At 39.7% G+C, this 26,208-nt stretch overlaps 1 protein-coding gene and 1 long non-coding RNA gene across 12 annotated transcripts in view; one reads left to right on the top strand and one right to left on the bottom strand.

Annotated features, from left to right (window-relative positions):
• LOC117944675 overlaps positions 1 to 9,169 on the bottom strand; it is a 23,841-nt gene extending 14,672 nt beyond the window's left edge. The window contains exons 1-2 of the long non-coding RNA XR_004656630.1: positions 9,159 to 9,169; positions 8,936 to 8,942 (exon numbers count right to left, since the gene is read on the bottom strand). This is a non-coding gene — a long non-coding RNA (uncharacterized LOC117944675). The remainder of the gene's footprint in view (positions 1 to 8,935; positions 8,943 to 9,158) is intronic.
• Positions 1 to 26,208, top strand: part of LOC117944657 (citron Rho-interacting kinase) — a 59,807-nt gene that overhangs the window by 24,847 nt on the left and 8,752 nt on the right. For 2 of the 11 annotated variants that reach the window (XM_034871678.1, XM_034871679.1), the window contains exons 9-30: positions 820 to 945; positions 4,200 to 4,295; positions 4,533 to 4,649; positions 4,845 to 4,954; positions 5,339 to 5,531; positions 6,532 to 6,729; positions 6,849 to 6,902; positions 10,191 to 10,388; positions 15,800 to 15,993; positions 16,717 to 16,852; positions 16,949 to 17,053; positions 17,330 to 17,470; positions 17,710 to 17,829; positions 18,546 to 18,777; positions 18,956 to 19,114; positions 19,297 to 19,320; positions 22,023 to 22,193; positions 22,691 to 22,871; positions 23,753 to 23,841; positions 23,930 to 24,034; positions 24,315 to 24,484; positions 24,885 to 24,929. In XM_034871678.1, the coding sequence (XP_034727569.1) occupies positions 820 to 945; positions 4,200 to 4,295; positions 4,533 to 4,649; positions 4,845 to 4,954; positions 5,339 to 5,531; positions 6,532 to 6,729; positions 6,849 to 6,902; positions 10,191 to 10,388; positions 15,800 to 15,993; positions 16,717 to 16,852; positions 16,949 to 17,053; positions 17,330 to 17,470; positions 17,710 to 17,829; positions 18,546 to 18,777; positions 18,956 to 19,114; positions 19,297 to 19,320; positions 22,023 to 22,193; positions 22,691 to 22,871; positions 23,753 to 23,841; positions 23,930 to 24,034; positions 24,315 to 24,484; positions 24,885 to 24,929 (2,964 nt within the window). The remainder of the gene's footprint in view (positions 1 to 819; positions 946 to 4,199; positions 4,296 to 4,532; positions 4,650 to 4,844; positions 4,955 to 5,338; positions 5,532 to 6,531; positions 6,730 to 6,848; positions 6,903 to 10,190; positions 10,389 to 15,799; positions 15,994 to 16,716; positions 16,853 to 16,948; positions 17,054 to 17,329; positions 17,471 to 17,709; positions 17,830 to 18,545; positions 18,778 to 18,955; positions 19,115 to 19,296; positions 19,321 to 22,022; positions 22,194 to 22,690; positions 22,872 to 23,752; positions 23,842 to 23,929; positions 24,035 to 24,314; positions 24,485 to 24,884; positions 24,930 to 26,208) is intronic. The other 9 variants (XM_034871683.1, XM_034871681.1, XM_034871680.1 and 6 more) reach the window with 9 other exon arrangements.

The raw sequence follows: 26,208 nt of genomic DNA, 5'->3' as shown, positions 1-26,208 counted from the left end.
TAATTCTGGTGCATTTACAGTAATGTTGATTAATGTACACTGTCCCTGTCAAATAAAATTATTATTATTATTATTAAAGGTGGAAATGCCCAAAAGTAATTTAAAAAAAAAGTAACTAAAAGAAGCTGTGTAAAGTTATTTTAATAATGGTGCATTTTTTATTTTACTTCTGTAATTATGTGTCCCTTCTGTTTGCATCCAATGTTTTGTGTTGCTATTGTTTATGTTTTTTGCATCAGAAAAACAACAGAATCCATCAGCTTGAATACAACTCTGCTATAAAGATATGCATGTGTAGATATTATGCAATGTCTCTAGTTACATATACAGTATTCTTTATTTTTCAGGGGGGTTGCTATGAATTCTTCTTAAACACCACTTTATCAGCAATGTATTGAGCACTCAACATGTAAATGTCGTAAATTAGCATAGGTTAATTTGGACAGGACAGTCAGAGGAAAATAAATACTCATGTGGTCAAATTTAAAGCTCCGTAGACCTCTTACACCATTACACATCAATGCAAATGGGCTCTTTGGAACCATTGAGAGGAACCTGGGATAATAGGATATAGACATTGAAGAGGTGCATCACTAACAAGCAAAATGGATGCAGCTCCTGCAGTGTATCATCAGTTTTTCCTTGAAGTGGAAAACCTTGAAGTCTAATTAGCATTCCTATTGTTTTGAGAACCACATAGCAAAAAGGACCATTTCAGATGGATCTTTTGACCAAAGGATGCATTTTTAAAACTAAAAGAAATATTCTAGAAGTCACTTAACGTGTGTGCGTGCGTGTGTGTGCATTTCTTGTTTTCAGGATGGAAGGAAGACTCTGGAGAACCAGGTAAAAAGGCTGGAGATTGTGGAGCGCCGGGAGACTAAACTGAAGGACGAGCTCCAGAGCAAGGCCGGGCAGATTCAGCAGATGGCAGATAAGATTCTGGTAACCCACCTTTCACCACTTGTGTGGAGCTAAAATAATCAGAGGAGGTGTGAGGTAAACAAAGCTCATCATTGCAGAGGAAGTGCTATTTCACATAATATTTCTGAAAAACCTCATGTTCATCGTTTACTATTTTTACGGATGATCTGGATTTAAACTGTTTTATGTGGACTGGTATGTATCAACCTATAACTGTTGTTTCTATATACACAGGGCACAAAGCTAGCCTGTATAAATAATAATAAAATATAGTTTTACGTAATGTTGTCCCCATACTACACCCACATAAGTGCTTTCAATTAGTTTTGACTGATTAGTGTGGGCGTGTACGGACTGTTTGGCAACATTTCTCTCTCACTCTTCTGCGAGTTTTGCTGGATCTGTAAGGTTGGGACAAATTGTACAATTGTACCTACATGTACAATATATATGATTCTCTGTAGTCCATAGAGTTTGGTCACTTCACTTATTCCCTTAATTATACCTCAGAGGTATAATTAGCCAGTGAAAAGCAACTGTGTGGGTGTAAAGGGAAAAGGTTAATAAGTTGTAATAATAATTGCTGTGTTCATGTCTGTGGGCCAGTTCAAGGGCTTGGGTTTTGTGTATTAGTTCCACCTGTGCCTTTCCTGCTATAACAAGTGAAAAAAAAGCTCAGAAAATTGCGCTCTAAGAGAAGGGGTCGGGTTGACCTCATTGATGTGAATGACATCTTGTGTCATGAGATTCTGTGTCTCATGCGCACTTACACCCGCTTACTTACTACATCCATAGTGACAAAGACAAGGAAGTGGTTTTAGTACTTGGATACTTAAAAGTCACAGTTTATGAATATGTGTCTCTGGATAAATACATTATACAAAGTAATGCACTGGCTTGTCAACACTGCCTTTAAATAAGATAAGATAAAACATTAAAGTCTGTATTCACACAGAAAATGTTCTTACGTTGTCTGCTCCAACACTCATCAGATAACATTAAAAACACAAACATAAACTAACATCTGTGTCAGATGTAGAAATATCTGCACACACACACAAACACACACTCACACACACACAGGTAATACAACATATGGTCAAACATATTGTTTGTGAGGTGATTACATTTCTTACTAGTTCCATCACGCTAAAAATTTCCCTTGTAATTGAGCTAAATAAAAGCTCTTTATTAGCTCTTTTTTTAAACACCATGGACCCAATTTTATCAATCCAAGAGCACGCCATGAAGTGCCTGGCACAGGTGCGTTTAAGCCGTTTACAAGTCACATATGCAAAACTCTTTCTTAAGTGTTTTGGAAAACTCTAGTTCCTTTTTGATTGCTTGAATACAGTTTTCAAATCTCCACACACTTATGCCATGGCTTAACCATAACCTGCCCAACACTGTGGATTTACAGCACTTTGTTCTAATGCTAACACACTGCTGTCACAACTGTTAACCACACATTCAAAACAGAATAGATTTCACTGGTGCCTGTCAAACACTGCTGGCTGCAATTTTAGCTGAAAGCCTAAGCAGATGTCATGTTTTAGACTAGTTAATGACATGCTATTTATAGATGAAGCTCAGAATGCCTTTTTTGTGTACAAACACCAAATAAGAATTACAAACAGTTATACACTGTACCGTATGAGAGAAACAGGTAAAAGAGCAAAGATACCAATATGTCCAGGTCAGATGTCTGAGGTTACATACACAGCTATAAAAACAAAATGTGAAAAACACCACCTTTACTATAGTAAAACTGAGTTCTTACTGTTTTTCAGAAAGTAATGGAGGTGAATGTAATGGAGATACCACATTCATTAGTATTTGACATCCAGTGGGATGAAGATAACTTGCCACATGATGCTAGAGAGAGGCAAGATTAGTCGCACAGTTCTTTGTTACTGTTTTGTACATTTAGCTTTTTCCAGTAATTCCATAAATCACTAGAGACAAAATACTATATTGAAACTGCTGATTTTCATTCCTTCTTGTTTACCTTACGTGAAAATTGGTATATTATAAAATCTGTATCGTTTCTTTAAAGAAACCAATGAGTCATGTGAAGTCACTCAAATTGTTCAAACTGTAAGTTAGTATTTACTGTAATGGTGTTTGATGCTAGTGTTTTTACTCTCAGAGTGACAGTGTGTGTTATCGCAGTGAGGATTGTTCATAGTGTTACGCTGCACTGAGCCTGTTTTAAGACGTGTGTTCAGAGTTGTGTGTCTGTGAATAAGTATTTTCAGGTGATGTGAACCGTTTAGTTCAGGTGACTGTTGGTAGTGCAGACTGTAGTTTGAATTTTGCACATTTAGCTCCAGTTGTGCCCACTGTTTTGTAATCTGTAACTGTAATCATAGGTGTGTTTTGGGTGTAACATACAATAAACCATTTAGAGTGTCTTCACCAATTCCCTTTAGTAAAAGTCGGGCGTATTTGTACCTTGGTGCATTGCTATTATGATGGTGGATTTTTTCAGCAGAAAGGAGAGAAGAAACTGATCTGCTTGTGCGTGAAGTGAAAGCGCGTAAGCAGATCATATATGGCACGAGCCGTATGCCACCAAAAACTCCACGAGGTGAAGTACGCATTAAAATATCATTGAAACCGGTCCCCGGTTAGCTCAGTGGGTTGAGCGGGTGGCTATATTTAGAGGTTTATTCCTCCGCACAACGTGCCAGCGTTCAACTCCAACCTCCAGCCCTTCGCTGCATGTCTCTCCCCTCTCTCTTCCCTTTTGTGTCTTCAGCTATCCTGACATCATAAAGGCCTAAAATGCCCCAAAATAACCTTTTTTACATAATATTTTTAAAAAAATAACAATGAATTGCTGCGTTACTGTCTTTACTGGTTTTGTTGGTCAATGGCGCAATCACTTTCGCGATCACCTTCAAGATAGCATATGCCAAGAATGCACCTGAATACACGGCCCTGTAAGACCAGCACACCCATGAGGTGCATTGGATGAATGGTAAATTGAAAACTGCATGGGTCTTAAACTAGAAAAAACACTTGCGTCCGGCTGTTTTTGCTAGTTGTGCTGCGCCGGGTGCAAGATAGGGCCCCTATGATTTACATTACTGATGTAACTCATAAATGATTTAGGAGTCCTATAGATCCCTCACTTATCACTTATCACAAAGGTGTCTGTTTTCTGATAAAAATGGGTTGTACATAACTCTTATAAGAATAAAAGGTAGTTAGTAAATACTTTTATCTACTTTTAGCCTTTGTGTATTTAACATATTTGTATGTTTGTGCAGGCGCTGGAGGAGAATTTGCGAGAGACCCAAACCACAGCCCAGCGGTTGGAGACTCATCTGAAGCAGAAGGAGAAGCTCTATGAAGACAAGATAAAGGTAAAATTTCCAAAAACCTGCACATCTACATATGTAAAAAAACAGGCAGGTACATCCTGATATTCTGTACTTACAGGAAGTGCTCTGTGCTATGTTCGGAGGTCACACTTTAGCTGGGGAAGTTGTGGGTGTACTCTATACTTGGGAGAGAGCTGCAGTATGTCATCTTCACGCCATTCTCTGTCCAGTTAAGTGATATCCTGGTTATGGTTCTGTGGGCTGCCTGGCATTGAGCAGGTGTTGGAGGCCCAGATGAAGGCAGACATGGCTGATAAGGAGATGCTGGAGTCCAGTCAGAGCAAATATGAGGAGGAGGTGCGGGAGAAGTGCAGCATCATCAGCGAACAGAAGGCGGTAAGAACGGACCAGTCGCATTTTAACATTTTTCACATTGACATAGATTTCTGTTGTTTGGAATAAACTTGGGGAGGTTATTGCCAAGCACAAAATAATGAGCCTTAATCTGATCCCAATTTAAGCTGGTGATGTGAGGATCTGACTGAATGTTTAGTTAGAACACAAGCTATACTGTGCATCGTTTCTGTTCAGACCATAAATGCTATGGAGTCTAAGATGAACAGCCTGGAGCAGAGAATTGCTGAGCTGTCTGAGGCCAACAAAATGGCAGCCAACAGCAGTATCTACACCCAGAAAAACATGTAAGTGCCTATACACATATCATTGCAATTCTTTTTGACTGTAAAAATTAAAAGCATTAGAATCTCCATCTTACTCTAGATCTCTATCCATGAATGAAGATGAACAAAAGCCCACGACTTTCTCTTGAACCAACTTGAGTGTATAAGTTGGTTCAAGAGAAAGTCGTGGGCTTTTGTTTATTATTACTGAGTAAATTATTTGCCTTAGTCATAATATAAGAAAAAGGTCAAGAGATTGGTTAAAGAGGATAAAAATAGGATAATGATAGGATAGAAGCTTGTGCAAAAAAAATAACAGGAAAGTATCTTTTCTATCTTGTATTTTTACACATAATTGCATAACACCAGCAAGCATTGCCTCCTATTGAACTTTTTGCACACAAGTATGTGTGGTCTCGGCAGGAAAGCCCAGGAGGAGATGATCTCAGAGCTTCGCCAACAAAAGTTCTACTTGGAGTCTCAGGCTGGGAAGTTGGAGGCCCAGAATGCCAAACTGGAGGAGCATCTAGAGAAAATAAGCCAGCAGGAGCAAGGCAATAAGAGTCGTGTGCTGGAGCAGGAAACAAGGCTCCGAGAGGTGAGGAGATATTACAGGGAGATGGAGCAGAAAGCTAGATCTTATGTCTCGATAGACATGAAGGTTCAAACTCTTTTTCCATTTTGCCTAATCAGTCCTGTTACAATCTGTCACTTCCATGCCAAATTCAGTTTCAGAACCAAGTCCTTTTTTTAATGTAAATGTACTGTTCTTACATAGCGCTTTTCTAGTCTCAACGACTACTCAAAGTGCTTTTACATAGTACAGGAACCATTCACACACATTCATATAGTGTGCCGTACAAGGTGCCACCTGCTCATCCCTTGACACTTTGACATGGGTAATAATAATGGATAATGATTATGAAAGGGCTTGAGCCACTTGAATGCTAAAGAAGGTAAAGGACGTTTACTTTAATTTGAAACATGACATGACGTTGGTGTGGGTGTTTTGTGATCAGTGCATTGTTATCTTTAAGGAGTACTTTTTTTTTTAACATTCCATAAAACACTTAAGGAAGTGAGTTTTATTGGGTATAAATCTCAACATCTGTATTGTTGAGTCATTGAGTCATTTCCTGGTATTAATCAACAACCTTATTCACCCAATGCAGAAGTATAGTTTAAAAGTACTGGCCAAAAAAACAAAACAAAACAAACTTTTAAGTTTAAAAAATCTGTAATATAATTTTGCAAGTATATTTCGTTTGAAGTGTTGTACTTAGCTGCTTTTAAAATCACATAATTACAGTAAATGTAAAAAAAAACTGTGATTTAAATAAATAAGTATAATTTGTGTAAATAAGATATTAAATAAGTTTGACACTTTTTACTTTTAAATGAGAAGATTTTAATACCGGTAATTTTACTTGTACTTAAGTAAAAGTTCATCATTGTAATCCTATTTTCACTTAAGTAGAATATTTTTATACTCTTTCCACCTAAAGATGCAACCAAATAGAGCAGCACAACTAATTGAGTCAGAGTAGAAGTGTCAGTATTTGGGGTGAATAACCTCCCTTTTCTGTCTCCTGTTGTAGATCGGTATGGAGCATGAGGAGCAGAAGTTGGAGATTAAGCGTCAGGTGACAGATCTGACTCTGTCGCTGCAGGAGCGCGAGTCACAGATCAGCAATCTGCAAGCAGCTCGCCACGCTCTGGAGAACCAACTACAGCACGCCAAGACCGAGCTGGAGGAGACCACTGCAGAGGCTGAGGAGGAGATCACTGTGCTCAGAGTGAGAGAGAGAGACAGAAAGAGAGAGAGTAGTGGAATACTGAAGCTGATGTCTCCTTTGTTGTCATATAATTCAGGCAGTGAAATCTGTCCCTCTGTCTCATTTTTCATACCTGCTAGGCACACAGAGATGAGATACAACGCAAGTTTGATGTCTTGAGAGACAGCTGTGCGGTAAGCTGCTCACTCTTTTCTCTCTCTCTCCAGGAATAGACAGCGCGCCTGGCAGCTGAATCTTCACACACTATCACACATAACTAACAACCTAAAGTAGCCTTAATATTTCACTCCATATGTTTCTGTCATTCTTCAGTAATTCAGGCTTTATTTAGGAAAATAAAGACCTAATCCATTGCATCACACTCGCCTTCTTTTTGGTACGTTTTGTCAAAAATAAAGTACTAACTGCTCTCAGTTGGGGGTGGGTATGACCAGGGCTTCACGCTAACGTTGTCAGAACTGTCTCAAAACAATATGTTTATGGTCAAAGTAAGAACTGTTAATAATATAAAACGCCAATTCTTAAAAGTGGTAGATTAATTCTCAATTGGATTAGTTTGTTTCCATGATGCCATTTGTTCACATTAAATGAGCTAGCATTACCAAAACTAGCCCTGATGATGGTTGTTATACTCTCATCATGGCTGTTTAGCACCTGAGAATTCTGGGATTTTTTTTTCTTCTTTTTTTGTCGTGCTTGAAGGTGTCACATACTCAGCTTTGCCTAGACTCACTGTGGTTAATTTAGCTAATTCAGCATCTCAGTGTCAAGTCCACACATAATGGCTGAATTACTTAGAATGAATTACTCACTGTAATTGTTTGATTGTTTTCTTTTCCATGTCCGCAGAGATATTCATTCCCTCTCTTTTACCAAACAACACCACCTTGTTACCAGAGCTTATGATACTGAGGCAATATTTTGTATAGTAAGATACATATTTTATTTGATTGTTGAAAGTACATTTTCTAGTAAATCTATTTATTGAACAGCCATTTGTTTATTTTACAGACGATGAGGGCTATGTTAAAGAATGTTATAATCCCTAAGGTTTCCCAAGTAATTGTATTTGCCAGTTGCATAGGAACAGTACAAGCACACTGGAAGTATTGCCAGAATTCTGGAATTTTTCCTTAGACCATTGTTTTTATGTAATCATTTTGTTAGATAACAAATTTTATTGGGGGGTGTTACTGTGGAGCCCTGGAGTCTCAGTAACCTTGAGAAAATGATGGTGACATGTTTAAGGGATTAGAGTGCCTTTCAATTCATTGACCTTGAATAAACACAAAGATCTTCATGGTCTTCCTTTATTCCATTGCCCTACTTTTGAGGTCCTCCCACTCGCAAACTGTTCAGAAAGAACTGTCCATAGATTCAGCTGGCTAATGTTCAGGCAAACACAGCCAAATTCTGCAACAAGCAGAGCTTCTATTTTTTGCCATGCCATGTTGGTCTATCCGTTAGTCGGAGCAAGATATCTCGACAACTACAGTACGGTCCAAATTATCATTTATATAAATATTTTTAATTCTTACTTTCTTTTTGCCAAAACTTGACAGTTTTAGAGCCCCATTTTGCCAAGCACTTATATCAGGCAAGTATTTCCATTTGTACAAACAGACATATCAAAAACATATCAAAGTGCCAATTTCCTTAAAATATGCTGAACACATACCAGCCCCTCAAAGGATAATTTTTTTTTCCATTGTAGATATACCATGAACTTTCCTCTAGCGCTATCTTCCGACCAAAATGTCAACTTTTCACACAAGACATCCCATAATCAGCAGACGGCAATGAAATTTGCTGACTGCATACATTTTATTTTTAGCCACACTACTAGTAAGACTGCAGAAACACTTACACTGTCAACCCATTATTTTGTATTATGGGAGCACACTGTAGCCTCAAAGTGGCACTAGTGGGGAATCAAGACTTTTTTGTATCTATATTAACTTTAAATATACCTGCAACATTAGGTAGTCATGTACTCAAACTGGAGAAAGGTTATTTTGACAGTGTAATAATGGTGTCATAGGGTTTTATAAGTGCCCATTTTCCCTGCTAGGATCCTTCACAACCGTGGTCCAACCATCAAAGATTTTGTTATTCTGTCTACCGAAGTAGCCATGCTTTAATATTTTTGGTTGTATTAGATCATTGTCAATGTCAAATCAATGAGGAGTCCTTTTAGCCCCAAAACATTTTATCTATTAATCTATTACCTGCAAATTTACTATATCTATTCATACAGTGCATTGCAGTTGAATATCAGTCACCCATATATCTGTAGCAATGATTTCACCGAAAATGGTTAAATTTAACATTGTGAGTAAAACAACTTAAGGTGGATTCACTCTCCACAGCTGTTTAGTAAAAAGAGCAGATGTTCCTTCCTCTGTATTTCAGTGTACAGTAAATATAACGTTCATTTCAGTCAAGGAAACTGTGGGAGTGATTTACTGCCTCTCTTTAGCTGGGCCTTTTATTTGCTGTACAAATAGGATTGAGCAATTTGTGTTCATCAGTGTTGAGGATGCAAAGCTCCAGATGTGATTTTAATTTAGGCCTGCAAGTTGCTGTATAGATTTGGATGACAGACAAGTAGAGTAAATATAGAGGCTTGCCGAATCACTGTATCCATTCTATCATTGACTTCCTCAGCCCGCCTTAAGTATTAAGTAGCTGCTGTCAGTCCCCTGCCTCAAGGGAGCAGAAGTACTGAGTCAGTACAGAACAGACAGCTAAAAGAACCTGAAAGTTCTGCGTGGTACACATGTTCCCATGAGAGTTGAGAATAAGGACCTCTTACAGGCAGCCTTACCAGCCTTTAATTCCATACAGCCTGCTGTAGTCATGGCTGATTAAGGCAACAGACTGATGCTGATGAAATGATTAGCCCGCTCTTTGTTCTAAATGCTAATGTTTAACAAGTAGGCTGGATAGATATCTTGCCAAAATGATTACTGCATAATATCACAAACTCGAAATATCCATATCCTGCAAAATTGCACCATATATAGACTGTGTGGGCTGCTTGGTCAGATTTTTGTGTGGATCAATAATACCATGCACAATGCTATAACTACAGTATGCACAATTTAAGCTGTGTAAATGTGTGTAAATTGTAAAACGAATGTACATTTATTTTTTAGACTTATTCGTGCATCACAATACATATATCTATTCCAACTCAAGATCTCGAGTTTAGTGTTTGTCCCTAGTAAAATTTTTTTTTTTTCCTTCTATGTCACCTCCGGGGCTCTGTAGTTACCTTCTTTAGAGACAAAAATAAAGAAAAACAATTCTTAAAGGGCAGACATTTATTCAGAAACTCATTATTATGGATTATCTGTAGTTGTTTGATTCTTGGTTGATCTATTTTGGGTGCAGAGTGGGTGCTCTGTATATTTACCTCTCTTTAAACGGGAAGTCTGAGTCCTGTTGACTTCCTGCAGGTGATCACAGATCTGGAGGAGCAGCTGACCACACTGACTCAGGAGAACAGTGAACTGAACCGCCAGAACTTCTACCTGTCCAAGCAGCTGGATGAAGCCTCTGATGAGAGAGAGGACCGGCTGCAACTCAGCCAGGATGTGGACCGGCTGCGTCGGGAGGTGGCCGATCGTGAAATGCACCTTAACAACCAGAAACAGGTACCAGGCTGCTGGTCCTGTTGTAATTATGGGTTATAAGTGTGTGTGTGTGCCTGTGTGTGTATGTGTTTTTTTATCAACAGTCCAAAGAAAGAAAAGTCAGGTGCAGGGATGTCACTGGAATTGAAAGACAGGGCCCCGAGGCTATGCAAAACTTCCCCTCGCAAAATATTACTTACAAACTCTAATGTTAGCTTTTAGATACATCAAAGCCGCATGGGGGGATTTACTTAGGCCAGAGAGTGCGCTCTTGCTGAGTTCTTCATTATGCTAAGACTTAACCGCTGTCTGCCTGTGTAAATGTGTGGTAAAGTAATACCATACCTAACTCATCTCTCTATTAGATAACTTGCAGGTCAAAATAAGACTATGTAATTACTGGGGGTGTACGACACAGATTCGTATTGAACCGTTCGGTTTGATGCTTTCGGTCAGGTGCGCATCAAAAACTGAACGATTTGTTGGACTAACTATTTTCATATTTTGTAAAAGAGCTTAAATTGTGTGAAATATAATGTTTTCAGTCCCACTGCACTCAACAAGGCAGCCCAAACGACGAAACAGGCAATATGTCAGCCCTTCCCACTCCTAAAGAAAAACACACTACTCGAGTCAGGTATGATACGCTGAACTAGCTCATTGCATTATGGTTGACAAGGATTATTCAAAGTATGTCTGAATTTATTAGCCTGATGCCGAGATAAATAGAAGTTCTACTATGTACTGTATGTAGGTATGCCACAGAATTACAGAATTTCCCTTTGGGGATCAATAAAGTATTTCTGATTCTGATTCTCATGCTCATGTATAGCATGTATTCTACATTTAGGCCCCATCCACATGATATGGACTGATATTGTTTTAATGGAGATTGCAGGCTATATTAATGGTAAAGAATAGAGAGTTTTGGATACCTTACCAGGAGAGCTATTTCTTGTATTTCATTTGTTTACACTAGCTAGACTATAGCTAACTAAAATATTCCTTTATCTTTACCTCAAGTAAATAAAGCTAAAGTGAAGCATATAAAAAAAGTCATGGACAACTAATTACAATTTCATTCTGTATCACTCGCTGTGTGTGTGGTTCATAGTCTATGGTGTGGTACCAAGTCCAGACAAAAGATTTGCGACGAGACAAAATCCTGCAGTTTAAACAAGTGAGAAGAGACAAGATGGTGTATCATCTTCATGGGTTCTTCTTCCTTTTTTTTGTAACTGGATATATTATTTGATGTTTCTAATTATGAATTTAGATAACTTTAATCATAGTGCGATACTTGCTACAGTTGCATTTTGAGTAATACATCGGCAAAAACAACATTTACCTTCTCCTATTTACTGCTTTGTATTAATGCTGCCTGGCACTCTCTCTCTTCAGTAACTCTCTAACTCGCTTGTCCACAAACCTTTACTGTGCAAGCGGCCACTCGTCAGCCTGAAACACTGTCATTTCGACCTGTTGACAGTACGTGTGATAAAATTAAAACAGACTGCAGTGCACAACGACACCAACAGATGGATGGTGGAGGAAGATTGATTCCACGTTGTGAGTGATACAGAGTGCACTGTAAAAAAATAAATAATCTAATTTTAATTCTAAATCTATCTTTCTTATTATTTGGGGGACATTAAGGTTATTTTTGGGTAGCTTCAGCCCCCCTAAAATAGGCCTAAAGACGTCCATAGCCAAGTGGACATTAAAGGACTCATATTATTCTCGTTCTCATTTTCTGTGGATTGAGGGGCTTTGATACAAAGAATAGAGAACAGAATATGGGACCTTTACATGCTCAATTATCTAAAATTGGTACGTTGCATTGATTTGTTGAAAGAATCAGCTGATGCTGTCTTCTGATTAAAAAAGTGATGAGACAGTCATTTTGTCCTACTCCAGATTTGATTAACAAAAGGTAGTTTCTATAATTGACAATAATGCCATTCTTGGTGTGTGATGTGTATGGCATGTGTGATGACATTCCTGCCAATTATACCACCATTGTTTGTAATAGGACACGTGCATGCTCTTATTAGTACTGCTATTATTTACTGCTATTATTTTTCAGTGTGCCGATGTGTTGCAGCAATCGGCGCAATGACTATTGTTTTACATACTTATTATTATTATTTCTTATTCCCCATCTTCCGCCAAATTTTTGTCCCGCTACTAGTCACGGAGCGTTGCCAACACGTGCACACAAAATACATCAAAACGTGATCGGGAATGGTGTGCTAACTGTTTTCAAAGAGATTTATCGCATAGTTTTCGCAAAATTTCTCATAGACTTTAATGGGAAATCTTTGGGAAACCGCTCAACATCGTGCAAAACGCCACCTCTTTGGGGCAATGCTGTATCGCCATACTTTAACGTAGAAACATAATTAAAAATTTAAACCAAAGACAAGTCATTGGCATTTATTGGGTTGAATGGGCATTATAGTATCACTCACGGTTTCTCCCAAATCATAATTTTCGAATGGTCCCATTTTCAGACGGTTTTAAATTTTCCAATGTGTGTGGCGGAATGGTGAGCGTTAGAATGGAGGACAGAGGGGGGCTGCAGTATGATTCTCTCATTTTTTCAAGGAAATGGCTCTCTCTCCTACAGTTATCACTCTTCATACATCATGGTTGGTAAAAATATAGGAAATCTTGTGCCGGTTGCAGACATGTAACTATGGAATCCATCGGACTAAAACTTTTGCCGCTGTTCACACCAACTGCCGATAGAAACTATGAAAAAAAAAAACAGGATTCTACACTGAGGAAATCACCATAGCAACAAGTTCTGACGCACACACACACACACAAACACACCTATCATGAAACTCTTCACTGTAGGCCGTGTTGTCCTCTCTTTGCAGGATATGTCAAACAGCAGAGTAAAGTTAGCTCAGATCAGCTGTTACTAATGATATTAACTACACACCTGTTGTGACAATGGCATTTACTCAACCCTTGTCAAATCCCTTTTTCAACTCAAATGGCCACAGGAGTAGTAGAAGAAAAGGGGAGAGGACATGAAAAGGAGAGAAATAAAGGCGGAGAGAAGATAAAGAAGGACCACACCCACCAGACTCCATGTAAATAAACAGTAATTTTAGCATTGTAAAACACACTTCATTCAAAGTTGACAGAAACCAAATAAAACTATGAAAAGCTATTTTTGGCGCTCTTTACACTTTTCCAACCCTCACATCTCTAGTGTTGGTTGAAATTAACACATACTTTACTGACTTACATGTGAAATTAGGATGGCTCTATACATGCTAAAAGTATTGTTTTTCAAACGAAGTCTGGTTGGCTTAGCGCTAGCTGCTTTCTAGCTGTTTCTGGGAAACTGAAAAGTCTTAAATAGATTTATAAAAAGTCTATCTCTGCAGGGTTAAGACACGTAACACTTTTATTATTTTTCATTAAGTTTGATTGCTATTTGGATGTGGACCAAGTAGTAGGCACACTGTTAAAATTTCTTGTGGAATTTTCCAGTCTTCTTCTTTGTCTTCTTCTTAATCTTCTATTGTTATCCATCAGATTTATTTCTATTTAAGAGCTGTTTCAGAGGAGTTTTTAGCGTTACATGACTCAAAATCTAACAGAAAATCACTGCAGTCTTCCAACTATTCATTACTAACACAGGTTGCCGGTCACCAAGTTATCACACAAACAATTAAACAGTTGACTTTTCAAACTCATAATTTAGTCACAGTGTCTACCACTGAGTCAACCACTATAGTCTATTAGTTTTCATATTTCTGTTGAATATTTTTGTAGAAACAAAAAAAAGTAAACCCACATTTTTCTGTTGACAAGACTCAGAGCTGCGACAGTTGTAATTCTTCTTTTAGTTCAGGTTCCTTCCCCCTGCCCACTTCCCACTCACAGCCAGTCAGACACAAGGTTTCCACTTACTTACATTATGGGATATATCCACACTACCTTTGACAGGTGACCTAGACATCTCTACCTGCGCTGACAGTGTCAAGAGTACATCAGGCAGGAGAAACGCTGTGAATATTTAAGTATTGTTGTGAGCTGCATTCTGGATGCAGCGAGAGAGAGCATGAGCAAGGAGCCTGTGTGATGTGTGTGCTGCCCCTGTGGGAGGATCTGTGTGTGGGTGTCCAGTAGCGCTCTCAGTCCTGCTGGTTGTGTAACCAGCAATGCAAGTCATAGAAAAGGGATGGGGTGGTGTGTGGGAGGGATGTGTCATTCCCATCACTCCCAGGTCGTGTCAGCTGTGAAAGCGTTGGACTTCAGAGGGCCGTGGTGTTGTTGCAGCACCAGCACAAAGCTATATTTGTCTCCCAATGCTAAGTCAAAAGCAGTGCATTTATAAGACATAAAACACAGTGCTTTGTGTAGGCCCTGTAAACAAAAATACGTTGAAATGTCATTCAAATAACTCCAAAGCTGCTCTTTTGCTAATTGTAGTTTAGAAGTTATTATTTAAACTGAAGGTTCACCGTCATTTACATGGTAAATTAGTTGTCGAACTTTAGGTATGTTGTTTGAGCTGCCATCAAACGCTCCTTAGAAGCCCCTATGTTTTCGTTTGTGATTTATTGTTGGCATGGCGCTGTTTTATGGTGCTATGGCTGATTGAATTTTTTGTCTGACAAGTCTGTAAATTAAGAAGTTAATTGTTAAAATAGCTTCTTTTTTTTACCCGCTGTCCTTCCTGCATGATGGTGGGAGAAAGTCAGTAAATGGCCATTTTGTGTTTGCGTACTGTCATTTTGACAATGATTACTTCTGTTTTATATGGCATGCAAAAACTTCCCTTGCTAGCCCCACTGCAGCAGCAAGTAAAACTCCTGGAGAGAAGCCTTCACACCGCTACTTAAATAATATACTAAATAGTAACCCCTCCATCACAGCTTCCCAGTAGCCAGAAATATTAAGCAGAGAGCCATAAGGTGACATTGTAATTCTGCTTGTACATTTCAAAGCAAAATATTGTACTTTTCTAATTTTACAAATTTGACTAACAAACAGATTTTACAAAGAAAACATACAGTATCATTGATTACAAGTTAAAGATCAAGTTCTTATCAGAATACAGCATGGTCACATTAATCAATATTACACGAGAGGGTTTGATTTAAAGTCATTATTGGCATGACAGTTATGAATAGATTCAGCTCTAGCTATATTGTTTAATGAAGCCTTGTAGCCGTGATAAATAAGCCTAAAGCTACCTGTTCAGGAGGAAATTGGCCAACTCTGCGTCCTTTATCTTCAAAATTTACTTGTTGTCATTGTTACGTCTCTGGTCATGCAACTGTTAGAAACATGCTGTTTTTTAATATTCTTTTTCTGAGAATGAATGACAACTTGAGAAGTGGAGTTGTGTCCTTTCCAGTTTGTGTATCAAAGGTATTTCTCATCTGAAACCCTTTTTGTACCAGAACTTGGAGACACTGAAGACCACATGCACCATGCTGGAGGAACAGGTTTTGGAACTGGAGTCCCTGAATGACGAGCTGCTGGAGAAGGAGAGACAGTGGGAGGCCTGGAGGGCAACACTGGAGGAAGAGAAGAACCAGGCTGAGAGGAGGACCAGGGACATCCAGAGACTGCTGGATACAGAGAAACAGAACAGGTTAAAACCACACACACACACACACACACACACACACACACACACACACACACACACACACACACACACACTGAAATGTATTGACTAAGTTGAAATTTGTGTAATGTTTGCCTGGCAATTCTAGGTCCATTTAGTGTTGAATTTTCTTGTTATTGAATTTTGTAGAGCAGCTCCAATTGAGATAACTGCAATCAATTCAATACCGTATATACACACTATTCTATTTAAGGGTTAGTTTAGGGAAAAGACTTTGTTCTGGGATGAAGAAAAGTACACCTTAAAAAATTCTATGTGTTTTAATATGCTCTTGGTGTACCCGGTTCATATCACATGCCCTGCCTACACCAATTTAGAAAATAATTTCACATATTTTCCAGAATACCTTTTCACAAAGCCTAGAGAATACGGCCAAACCTGTTGCATTCAATGTGTGTAGGCGGAGGGAGCTGATCCAACACTGGTAGCAACATTTAGAGCGAAAACAAAACAGTTTCTTTTAGGTCCACAAAAAGAAACTCATCACCTTTTCTGAAAATGGAATGTTGTCTTGTAGTCACATAAATTACATTATGGACTACTGGAAGGAAAAGCCAGAACCCTGTGATACATGCTTTATTTAATTTGATTTCAATAACTGTGCATCAGTAACAGGATAGCTGAACTGCAAGAGTTTTCACTGGACAACACAAAAGGGTGTAAACAATGGTTTGCTGTGCGGTCTAGGCATCGTTCAGAGCAGCGCAGCACTGAGTCTCGCCAAGCTGTTGAGCAGGCTGTTAAGGAGCACAAAGCTGAGATCCTGGCCCTGCAGCAGGCCCTCAAAGACCAGAAACTCAAAACTGAGAACCTTGCCGACACTGTAAGCATTTCCACACTGTTGAATAAGTATTTTTACGACTTAGTATTATTCTGGTTAGCAGATCTTACAACAACTTTTCCTGCTCTCTGTTCTCAGTTGAATGGTCTGGAGAAGAAGCATACAATGCTGGAGATGAACGCCCACAGTTTGCAGCAAAAACTGGAGAGCGAGAGGGATCTGAAGCAAAGACTGCTGGAGGAGGTACATTCTGTATATTTGTGCTATGGACACATTTAAGATGATTAAAAAAAATGTTTGTGCATGCCATGTTGTAAGATGTATACCTCTTCTGCAAATCAATTGCCAAAATAGTAATAAAAAAATTAACTTGATTTTCGGTTTGTAAAGTCATAGGCATAACAAATGTCAAACCATGCTGAAAGGTTTAGTGCTATCACAAAAAGCAAGTTGTAAGACGTGTGAGTGACAAAGTTGCAGCATCCAGATGGTGACGTAACATCTGTTTTACCTCCACAGCAAGAGAAACTGCAGCAGCAGATGGATGCCCAGAAGACCCACATCTTCCGCCTGACCCAGGGGCTGCAGGACGCTCTGGACCAGACTGACCTGCTGAAGACTGAAAGGACTGACCTGGAATACCAGCTGGAGAACATCCAGGTGCTGCTACACAGAAAAAACACATACTCAGAGATGCACATGTAGATCTGCTGGACTTTCTGTCCTTTTACGTCTTGTTTCTCCCTCACTGTTCTGACACATAAACACATTTTATGTTACAGTTTTTTACCCCAAACAGCATACTGTACATCTCCCGTTCTCTCTGTCCCTCTGTCACCCTCTCTGTGTGAAGTGAAGTACTTGAGGAGAAATTCATGGCAGTAGTGATGTTCACTTAGCTCCACCTGCAGGCTGTGTACTCCCATGAGAAGGTGAAAATGGAGGGTACCATCACCCAGCAGACCAAGCTCATAGACTTCCTCCAGGCCCAAGCCCATGGTGGCTCCAAAAAGAAAAAGGTCAGATTATGTATTTAATTTGATTAAGTATAATTTGTCTGTCTTCCTACACAGATCTGGATGTTTTTGAAAACCCTTTACAATTTTAAACGTGTTGGCATTAGACAAAAAGCTTGTGAAGATTTACATGATACCTTGACTTATCAGCATCTTTAAAAGAGTTTACTCAAGATTCAGAGCCTTAATATAGTAGTATGTGGTATTTCACATATTGGGAAACAGTCTGTGAGAGCCTTCTGGGGGCTATCCCAGCTCGCTGTTTTTTTTTTTTTTCAGTATGATGATTTTTTTTAATATTTATATATATATATATATATATATATATATATAGTGGAATTATAATTAATACTCCTGGTTGACGAAGAGCTCCACAGAGTCAATTAAGTAGATTGATTGCACGTCTGGATATCTGAGATAGCAAAGGGACAAAGTGACTATAAGGTAATTTATCAGAGTTTTTTTAATTTGTTTAGGACATGTTTTTGAATTAATATGACAAGTTGGATAATTGCTACATCATAAAGGTCAAGACATTCATGAATGAGTCACTTTATTCATAAATAGTCATTACAACTTCTACCAGCCTCTTTGCACCTTCAGAAAGAGTTGTAGATCATCACCATGTATGAACAAGAGTCAGAACCAATGGTTTGCTAATTAAAGCCCAAAGTAAAGGTTTTAAACTGTTGAAGAACATTTTGGTTCCTTTGTCTCAGGGTCTGTTTGGGCGTCGTCGAGAGGACCTGTTGGCTGCCATGGCTGCCCAGGCCCAGGCCCAGGGTCAGGGTCAGGGGCAAGGCCAGGTTTCCCCTGTGCCCTCCATCCAGCCGGTGCCTCTGCAGTACAGCGACATGAAGCTAGCCCTGGACAAAGAACGCAATCGCTGCTCTGAGCTGGAAGATGCCTTGCAGAAAATGAGAGCGGAGCTGCGATCTCTGAGAGAGGAAGGTGAGACTGCTCTTATCCACTCTGATTAAACACATTTGCGATTCTACACACTATGGTATACATTTAACATTATCTTCCTTGACCAACAGTAAACAGTTCACCCAGCATGATAAATAAATGTATCATACACATACATGCAATGTATATAAGCTCAATAAATGAATTGTTTCAAAACCAGCGCTCCAGTATAAGGATCATGGTAACTCTGCAAACCCGGCCGCAGCACGGCAGCAGATGATTATGTCTGCCATGGTGAAGTCTCCTGAGCACCAGCAGGGCCCGACCAACCTGGCAACCTCCAACTCAGAACGCAGGAAGGCGACTGCAACACCTGAGGGTGAGTGAAGCGATGATGTTTCCTGATGTGCAGCTTTTTCTCTCTAACAGACACATACCTGGAGGTTCATAGCATCAAACTTGACACTTACTGGCCCTTACCTGCACACACATAGATACACACATAAAATATCACTCAATTGTGAAACTCTTACTATCCTTTTTCTTTCACACACCTTTCAGAGAGAAGGAGGGTCACTTTTGAAAGTAAGTTGTCCAAACTCATGGTTTCTGCAGTTTGGTCTTTATCACTCTTCTCCTTTTTCCTCATCCACATCCTCCAAAGGCCAGATTTTAAAAGCTGTGCACTTTTATAAAATGTGAGATCCACCAGGCTGGTCGGGTGAAGGTGAGAAATGTTTAAGTCAAATGTCACCTTCTCAGTGCACAGCTTTAGAAATCTGAAGCATTTTATCTTGGTTGCTGAAGCTTAGCCAATCTGATTTGCAAAACTCTGCTAACTCACTACAATCCCACCTGAACTTCCCATCATACACTAACAGAGATGTATCATGTGATAAACTCTGTAATGCACAACATGCTGTTTGAACCCACACCCTGAAGAAAATATAAAGGTATTATTCAGTCATTTTAGTTCTTCTTACAAAGCCTGGACAATCCCTATCTTAATCTTATGTCGTTGTAAACTGGTATTTATCCTTGCGGGGACATTTGGTGATTGTGACAATTGCCAAATCAATCAAGTGATCAACAGAGTCAAGAAGTAAAAGGAAAATATGAGCAGAAAGCAACAACATTATCAAATAAGGAATGTAAACACAGACAATATATATAATAACAATATCTGCAAAATTTGACTGGTGTTATTGTGTCATCGCAGATGACTCCATAAAACCATCTCTGAGCCAGTGACAATGCGCTCTTCTTCTTTTCCTGGGGTTACTGTAAGCTTGATGAGAACCACCTGCCTTTGGCCTTTAGACCAGAAGATATTATTGTGTCTGAGGTTAGTGTGGATTATCTCCGCATCTCCCATTTGCTTGCTGTGGCCGGGAGTCAGTACCCTTTTGCTCCTCATCTCTGCTGCTGCTACACTCTCCCCTGACCTGAGAAAGTGGATGAAATTGGAACATCAGAAAGGTGTTTTGTCTTCTTTCTTGCCTGCTCTACACCAGCAGCCACCGGTGTCAGAATCTGGTCGTGTTGCCACAGGAATTTTACATCCGCCACACTTGACCAACATGAGGGGAGGACATGCTTAAGATTGGCTGGCTTTCTGCAGAGTGTGCAGCCATGCGTGCTAGATAATCCACTCTTCCTCACAGCTGTCATGCAGGTTTCAGCTTAAAGGAGCATCTCCTTCACACTCTTTACCACTTGAGTAAAGAGTTCAGTACCACTTCCCCAAGCTTTTCACTGTTGACTGTTGACTCTTGGGTTGATGTCCTCTCTTATCTTAAAGCAAAACAGAAACTTGTCTCGCCCTCACTTAAGTAATAGGCTTCTGGATTTTGAAGGTTTGAACTCCAACCTTTCCCAATCGATTAGCTCAACCAAGTTCTCTAAAATCCATCTCCCTTCATCTTGCTGAGGTTGTCCATCAATGTTGGAGATGTCATGTTGGGTGTCTGTTGGATACCACGAGCAGTACTGCACCACAACATTACTTCTCTGTCAACTTGACGAAAAGGTTTATTTTTGTGGATAATGAAATCAGTGAGATGGTACACACAGTGACAATGCCCACCTCAACCTTTCTGAACGGAAGTGTCCACAGACAAAAAGAAGATTTTGCGTTCCACATTAAGGAGTAAGATGATTCAGAATTGTTTGATTTCTGAGGATTTTTTCTCTTTAGTGAACAATCCCTCAGCAATCCCACCGTTAGCAAGAAACTTCCTCCATGCCCCCCTTATTAACTTCCAGATTTGTCTCCTGAGCCTTTCGTAATACTTGTACACCTTGTACGGAATGCCATTTTGCCATAGTTATTTCAGCTGGTTTGATAAGTTTCTCCATCTCCAGGATGTCCTTTCTAATGAAGTCACTGTGGACTTGACAGAGGTGCTCCTCCACTTCCCCCTTTGTTGCTTTCAACTTTGCTGCTCTTTTGCCGCCCAGTAGTCTCCTCCAATATTTGATTGGCTTTCTGGTGAAGGCCACCTGCCACTTCCTGTCCCTGCACTGGCACTTAGCTTGGCGCAAGATCTTAATGCGCCTCTTAGGATTGCTATCTTTTTCAGGCATCTGTTTTCCTTTGGCTGGATGTTTGATCTGGCTTTTAGTTCCTTCTTTCCAAATTGACCAGCCCCTATGATCCAAATAATTGAAGGCATGGCCCTAAGCTTATTCCTAACGTCTCCTGCAATCACTGTTTCCAGCATCCTGGTTCACGGAACCTGGAAACTGTCTACTACTCAACTCTAAGATGTTGTTAGCCCGTCACCAAGGAGGGTTCAATAATTATTGTAATTACATAAAACATGTTGCTATTAGTAGACTAATAAGTATATATTACAAAAAAGAAGAAAACATTATCATTATCATTAACCTTCTGAGTTGATTGCTTTAATCTGATTTTTTTTTTAATCCAAAACATGTTTAGGTAATTATCAAGTTAATCTTTATGAAAACAAAGTACTGGACACACAGTAGGGCACTACTGTACTGACTGGATAATGCCTTTAAAATGCAACAGTGAGTGGGCACAAGCACAAGGGAATGATCAGATCAATATTCTTTTTCAAGCGTCTTTGTGTCCAGAGTTTACTTACTTGCTTATGCATTTTTCTAAACATCTTACAGTTCTTTTGGAAACTTTCTTTTGTTGAACTGATTTCATAAGGGGTATGGCATGGTGCACTGAGGTTTGGAAGTGATGAATGTACCTGACACGATAAGACATGCTCGAGCAGCCTGCCCTCACTGTGTTCCCTGACTGTATTCAGAGTTTAGCCGCCGTTTGAAGGACAGTCAGCGAGACAGAGAGAGGGAGAGAGAGAGGGTGGTGCATCACAACACCCCTCACCGCTTCACAGTGGGACTCAACATGAGAGCTGCCAAGTGTACTGTGTGCCTGGATACTGTGCACTTTGGTCGCCAGGCTGCTACCTGTCTTGGTGAGTTACAGATGTGTTTCCAAAGGGCAACCCTTTTTGTTTTATGTTAACAAAATGAAGTTAGTATTAGTACTACTATTATTATTATATTTTAATTTGTTGCCCCAAAAATAAATGTAAAAATTGAAATTCCATCCTTCCTATTATTTATTTTTGTAAGTTTTTTATATTTTATTAATGAAAATTATAACAAAGATGATGAATGGGAGTCTTATTATGATGTGTGAACACATGGTGATGGCTGCTGCTGTTGCCTCTCACTCATTCCCATTGGTCTGCCTAACCTTTTTTACTAAAAATAAAAAAAATTCTGATTAGAGCCTTCAATTTGTCCAGTATGTTATGAAAACTAGGTTACATTTTTTACATACTGTATGTTTGTTTTGAGATGTTTAACTGACGAGCACAGTGCCGGTGGCGGCACAAAAGGGTGTGCAGAGGAACCAAAAGCTTGTGTGGCATTGCTCTCCATAACAGTGTGTTTTTTTTCTCCTCAGAATGTCACGCTTTGTGCCACCCAAAATGCTCCCCCTCTCTCCCTGCCACATGTGGCATGTCCAGCGACTGCTCCCTGCATTTGTCTGAGGGCCTATGTCGGGACAAAGGCAGCTCCCAAGGCCAACAGCTCAAAGAGGCCAGCGGGCACATGCACCTAGAGGGCTGGATGAAACAGCCTAGGTTAGTTATGGAAACAATCATGTCATTGTTGAAGCTTTCCTCTTACTGCTCTGTGCCATTCAGTTCCCACCCATCACATGACCAAAACTAAGCTGAATCAGTTGATGGACAGCAACATTTTGGCCTTTTTAATCACATGGGCCAGAGATGCATTCAGACATTGTGCATAGGTATACATGTCCACCAACATCTTTGCATGATGCTGTGTCTGACTGACAATGACAGGGGAATAATCCCAGGAAAAATAAGTAGAGACTTGCCGATGCATACAGAACTTTATACAGAACACAATGACTTGCTGAATATAACTTTTACAACAAGTAGATCCAACCAGGCAATCTGATTGGTCAACTAGACATTTAGAACGTGCTCAAATCAGAATGACAGTACATCCAGAGGCATTTTGAGAACACCTGCCGCATCCCTTAAAATATTACACTGCCCCAGTGTGAACGTTACAGAGTTGAACTGAAAAACTGTTTTTTTTAACATTTGTATTTATGTGAGTCAAGAACCAAAGTGGAACACACAAAAGCTCTTCAACTACATTAATGTGTATAGGGTAATTCATCGGATAAACAATTTGAGTTGTTACAACGCTCTGAAGTTAACTTTCACTAAAAAGTTTGGATTAGCTGTGCCTGTGACTCGGCGCTATGTTAAAAATAGCTGCTCATTGTTGTATTATCGGTTATGGTAAGGGTTACGGATCTAAAATTATGTGGAAAATTTCTAAAATCTGTCTGCTGTCTGGAAAAGTCTGCATATCTGGTACTTTAATCCATTCAAACAAAGGTGTTTGTAGAGTTTCCTGCAAAACAAGTTGGATCCATGTCATCATCTATGCTTTGCAGTAATGCTGATGCGTTGTGTGTTTTCAGGAATGGGAAGCGAGGTCAGGGCTGGGAGAGAAAATATATGGTCCTGGATGGGACTAAAGTGTCCATCTACGAGACAGAGCCAAGAGAAGGTTGCTTTTTTTTACTTGTGTAACAGAACAACATGCAGCAACATGTCATAGATCCACAAAGCATGTTTTTTTTCTGTATGTTATTCAGATTCAGTGAAGCCACAGGAAGAGTTTGACCTGTGTATGTCCGATGGAGAAGTGGTTGTTCATGGAGCAGTGGGGGCATCTGAGCTACCCAACACAGCCAAGTCAGGTACAATATACAAAGTGTGCTGTTCTTTGTATGTTGGAATCACTTTCCTAACGTTTATTTACATTCATCCTATTTCCCCCTCTTTATTATCATATTCTAAGCTTCTTTAGATATGTACTTTAGAGGAGTAATGATTTGGCCTGGAGAACCCCAGGGGTCATGTACAGGGTTCCAGAGAGTCAAAGTTAAATGAATAGTAGTTGGATTTTACTACAATTAACTAGTAACCATCAAAATCTTCATCTGAAAGCATATCTTACTTGTGTTTCTGGTGTGTCAGATATTCCCTACGTTCTAAAGCTGGAGTCTCGTTGCCACACCCCATGCTGGCCTGGACAGTCAATTTGCTTCATGGCTCCCAGTTTCCCAGACAAACAGCGCTGGGTGGCTGTCATGGAGTCCGTGGTGGCTGGAGCACGAGCCTCACGGGAGAAGGCCGAGGCCGACGCAGTGAGTATCTTTGGAGCAGGCGAGGGGCGACTGGGGCAATTGGCTCTCCCTGTCCTCGATGTCTGCTGGCGCAAATCATTGACCATTATGATCGCAGTAAACTTGCTGTTTAACTGTGTGGGGCCTATTCATGAGCAGCTGATGTTATATTCTTCAAGAAATGATTTCAAAACCTAGGTTATATGTTTTAACAGATAACCCCCAGTTCACTTATTTGTGTCGTTAATTGTCCCCTTCTTCTCTCTTCCTCTATTTCCCTCCTCTCCTTCTCTCTCTAATGCCTGTCTCTCACTGCTGTTTGTTGCTTTTTCATCATGCAACATTGTATGTCCGGTATATGGGCATGTTTTGTTGATTTGCTCTATTCTGCCCATTCCATTGGGTTTTATTGCACACATAGGCTGCTGTGTCCAAAAGACAAATGGTTTTGTCTCCTCTGATCCAGGTAAAAAGTTACAAAGATATAGACCTAAGACCTACTGACACACACGTTCACACTTGCTAATCTTTCACAAGGCATGGAGTAGTGCATGTGTCTGTCCTTGTGTTGGTTGGTCATCTCCCCCCCTGCTCTCACCTCACCTGCTGTGACCGCTCCTCACTCTCACTATCCTCTGCTATACTGTCATGTCCTGTGCAAACTCTGTGTTCATGTAATAGTTTGAATGTTGCTGAAATATGTTTTTGGGGTCCTGTTTATAACCATAGTACACATCTTCTCCCCAAGATGTTGGATCATCTTTGGGTTGATCCCCATCAGCTGTCCTGTCGGCAGGACCAGGGATCAGACAGTGGGTTTTTACCTGCTGGTGTACTCGTCTTAGTTTTGACCCTGCTGCCCCTCTGCACACTCTTCAGTGACTGGGACTTAAGTCACAAACTGGGCAACATAACCGTGACTTCAATTTACAGTTTGGAGTATTTGGAGTTTATTGTGGCATGTATCAGAATGACTTAAAACGTAATACTTTCTTGCCAACTTTTAACAAATGATTTGAACGATTTCCTATGCCGCTGTTGCCTGTTCATCAACAGGTAAATTCAGGTTAGCCAATCAAAATACAGGGAACCTCATGCTATTAGACTTAATTTGTGAAGGAATACATGTTGACAAAGCAACTTTATAAAGATTTTCAGTTCTTTGTTGAGCATTATCTAAAAGGAGTAAATGGCAAATGTTATTGAACATAAAATGGGATTTTTTTTACGCTGTGGCTCTTCACTTGTTACTGCTCATTTGGATAATGTACCCTAATATCTGTAAATGCAATATGTAGATTTATTATTTTAGATTAGCATAATAACAATGCAATGACAACTCACTTTGCACTTGTTTGACTGAAATCCATGCTTGAACTTAAAAATGGAAACTGACTTGTGACTTGGTCCCACCTCTGACACTGTTGAAAGGTAACGTTGGTATTTTTTAACCTGGACCCTATTTTCCTATGTTTTTGTGTTCAAGTGACTGATGGAAACAACAATCTTTGACATTTGTCCAGTATTTAAGCAAGACCGCTGCAGTTGGCAGCAGCGAAACAAGCTGCAATGTGAGTTATTGGGCTATTGCGCACCTTCAATTTACCTCTCGCTTTACCCCTACAGCTTCAGAATAGTTATTTGGCAGCTCCAATGTTTACTTGTGATTGACTCCTCTCTCGGTCGTTCTACCGTTTCTTCTTTCTCTATTCCTCCCACAATGCTTTTCAATGGCTCAGCCATGA

This window comes from Etheostoma cragini, chromosome 5 (genome assembly GCF_013103735.1).
Source record: "Etheostoma cragini isolate CJK2018 chromosome 5, CSU_Ecrag_1.0, whole genome shotgun sequence".
Taxonomy (NCBI): Eukaryota; Metazoa; Chordata; class Actinopteri; order Perciformes; family Percidae; genus Etheostoma; species Etheostoma cragini.
The sequence above is the reverse complement of the archived record's forward strand: the minus strand, read 5'-3'. Positions and strand labels throughout refer to the sequence as shown.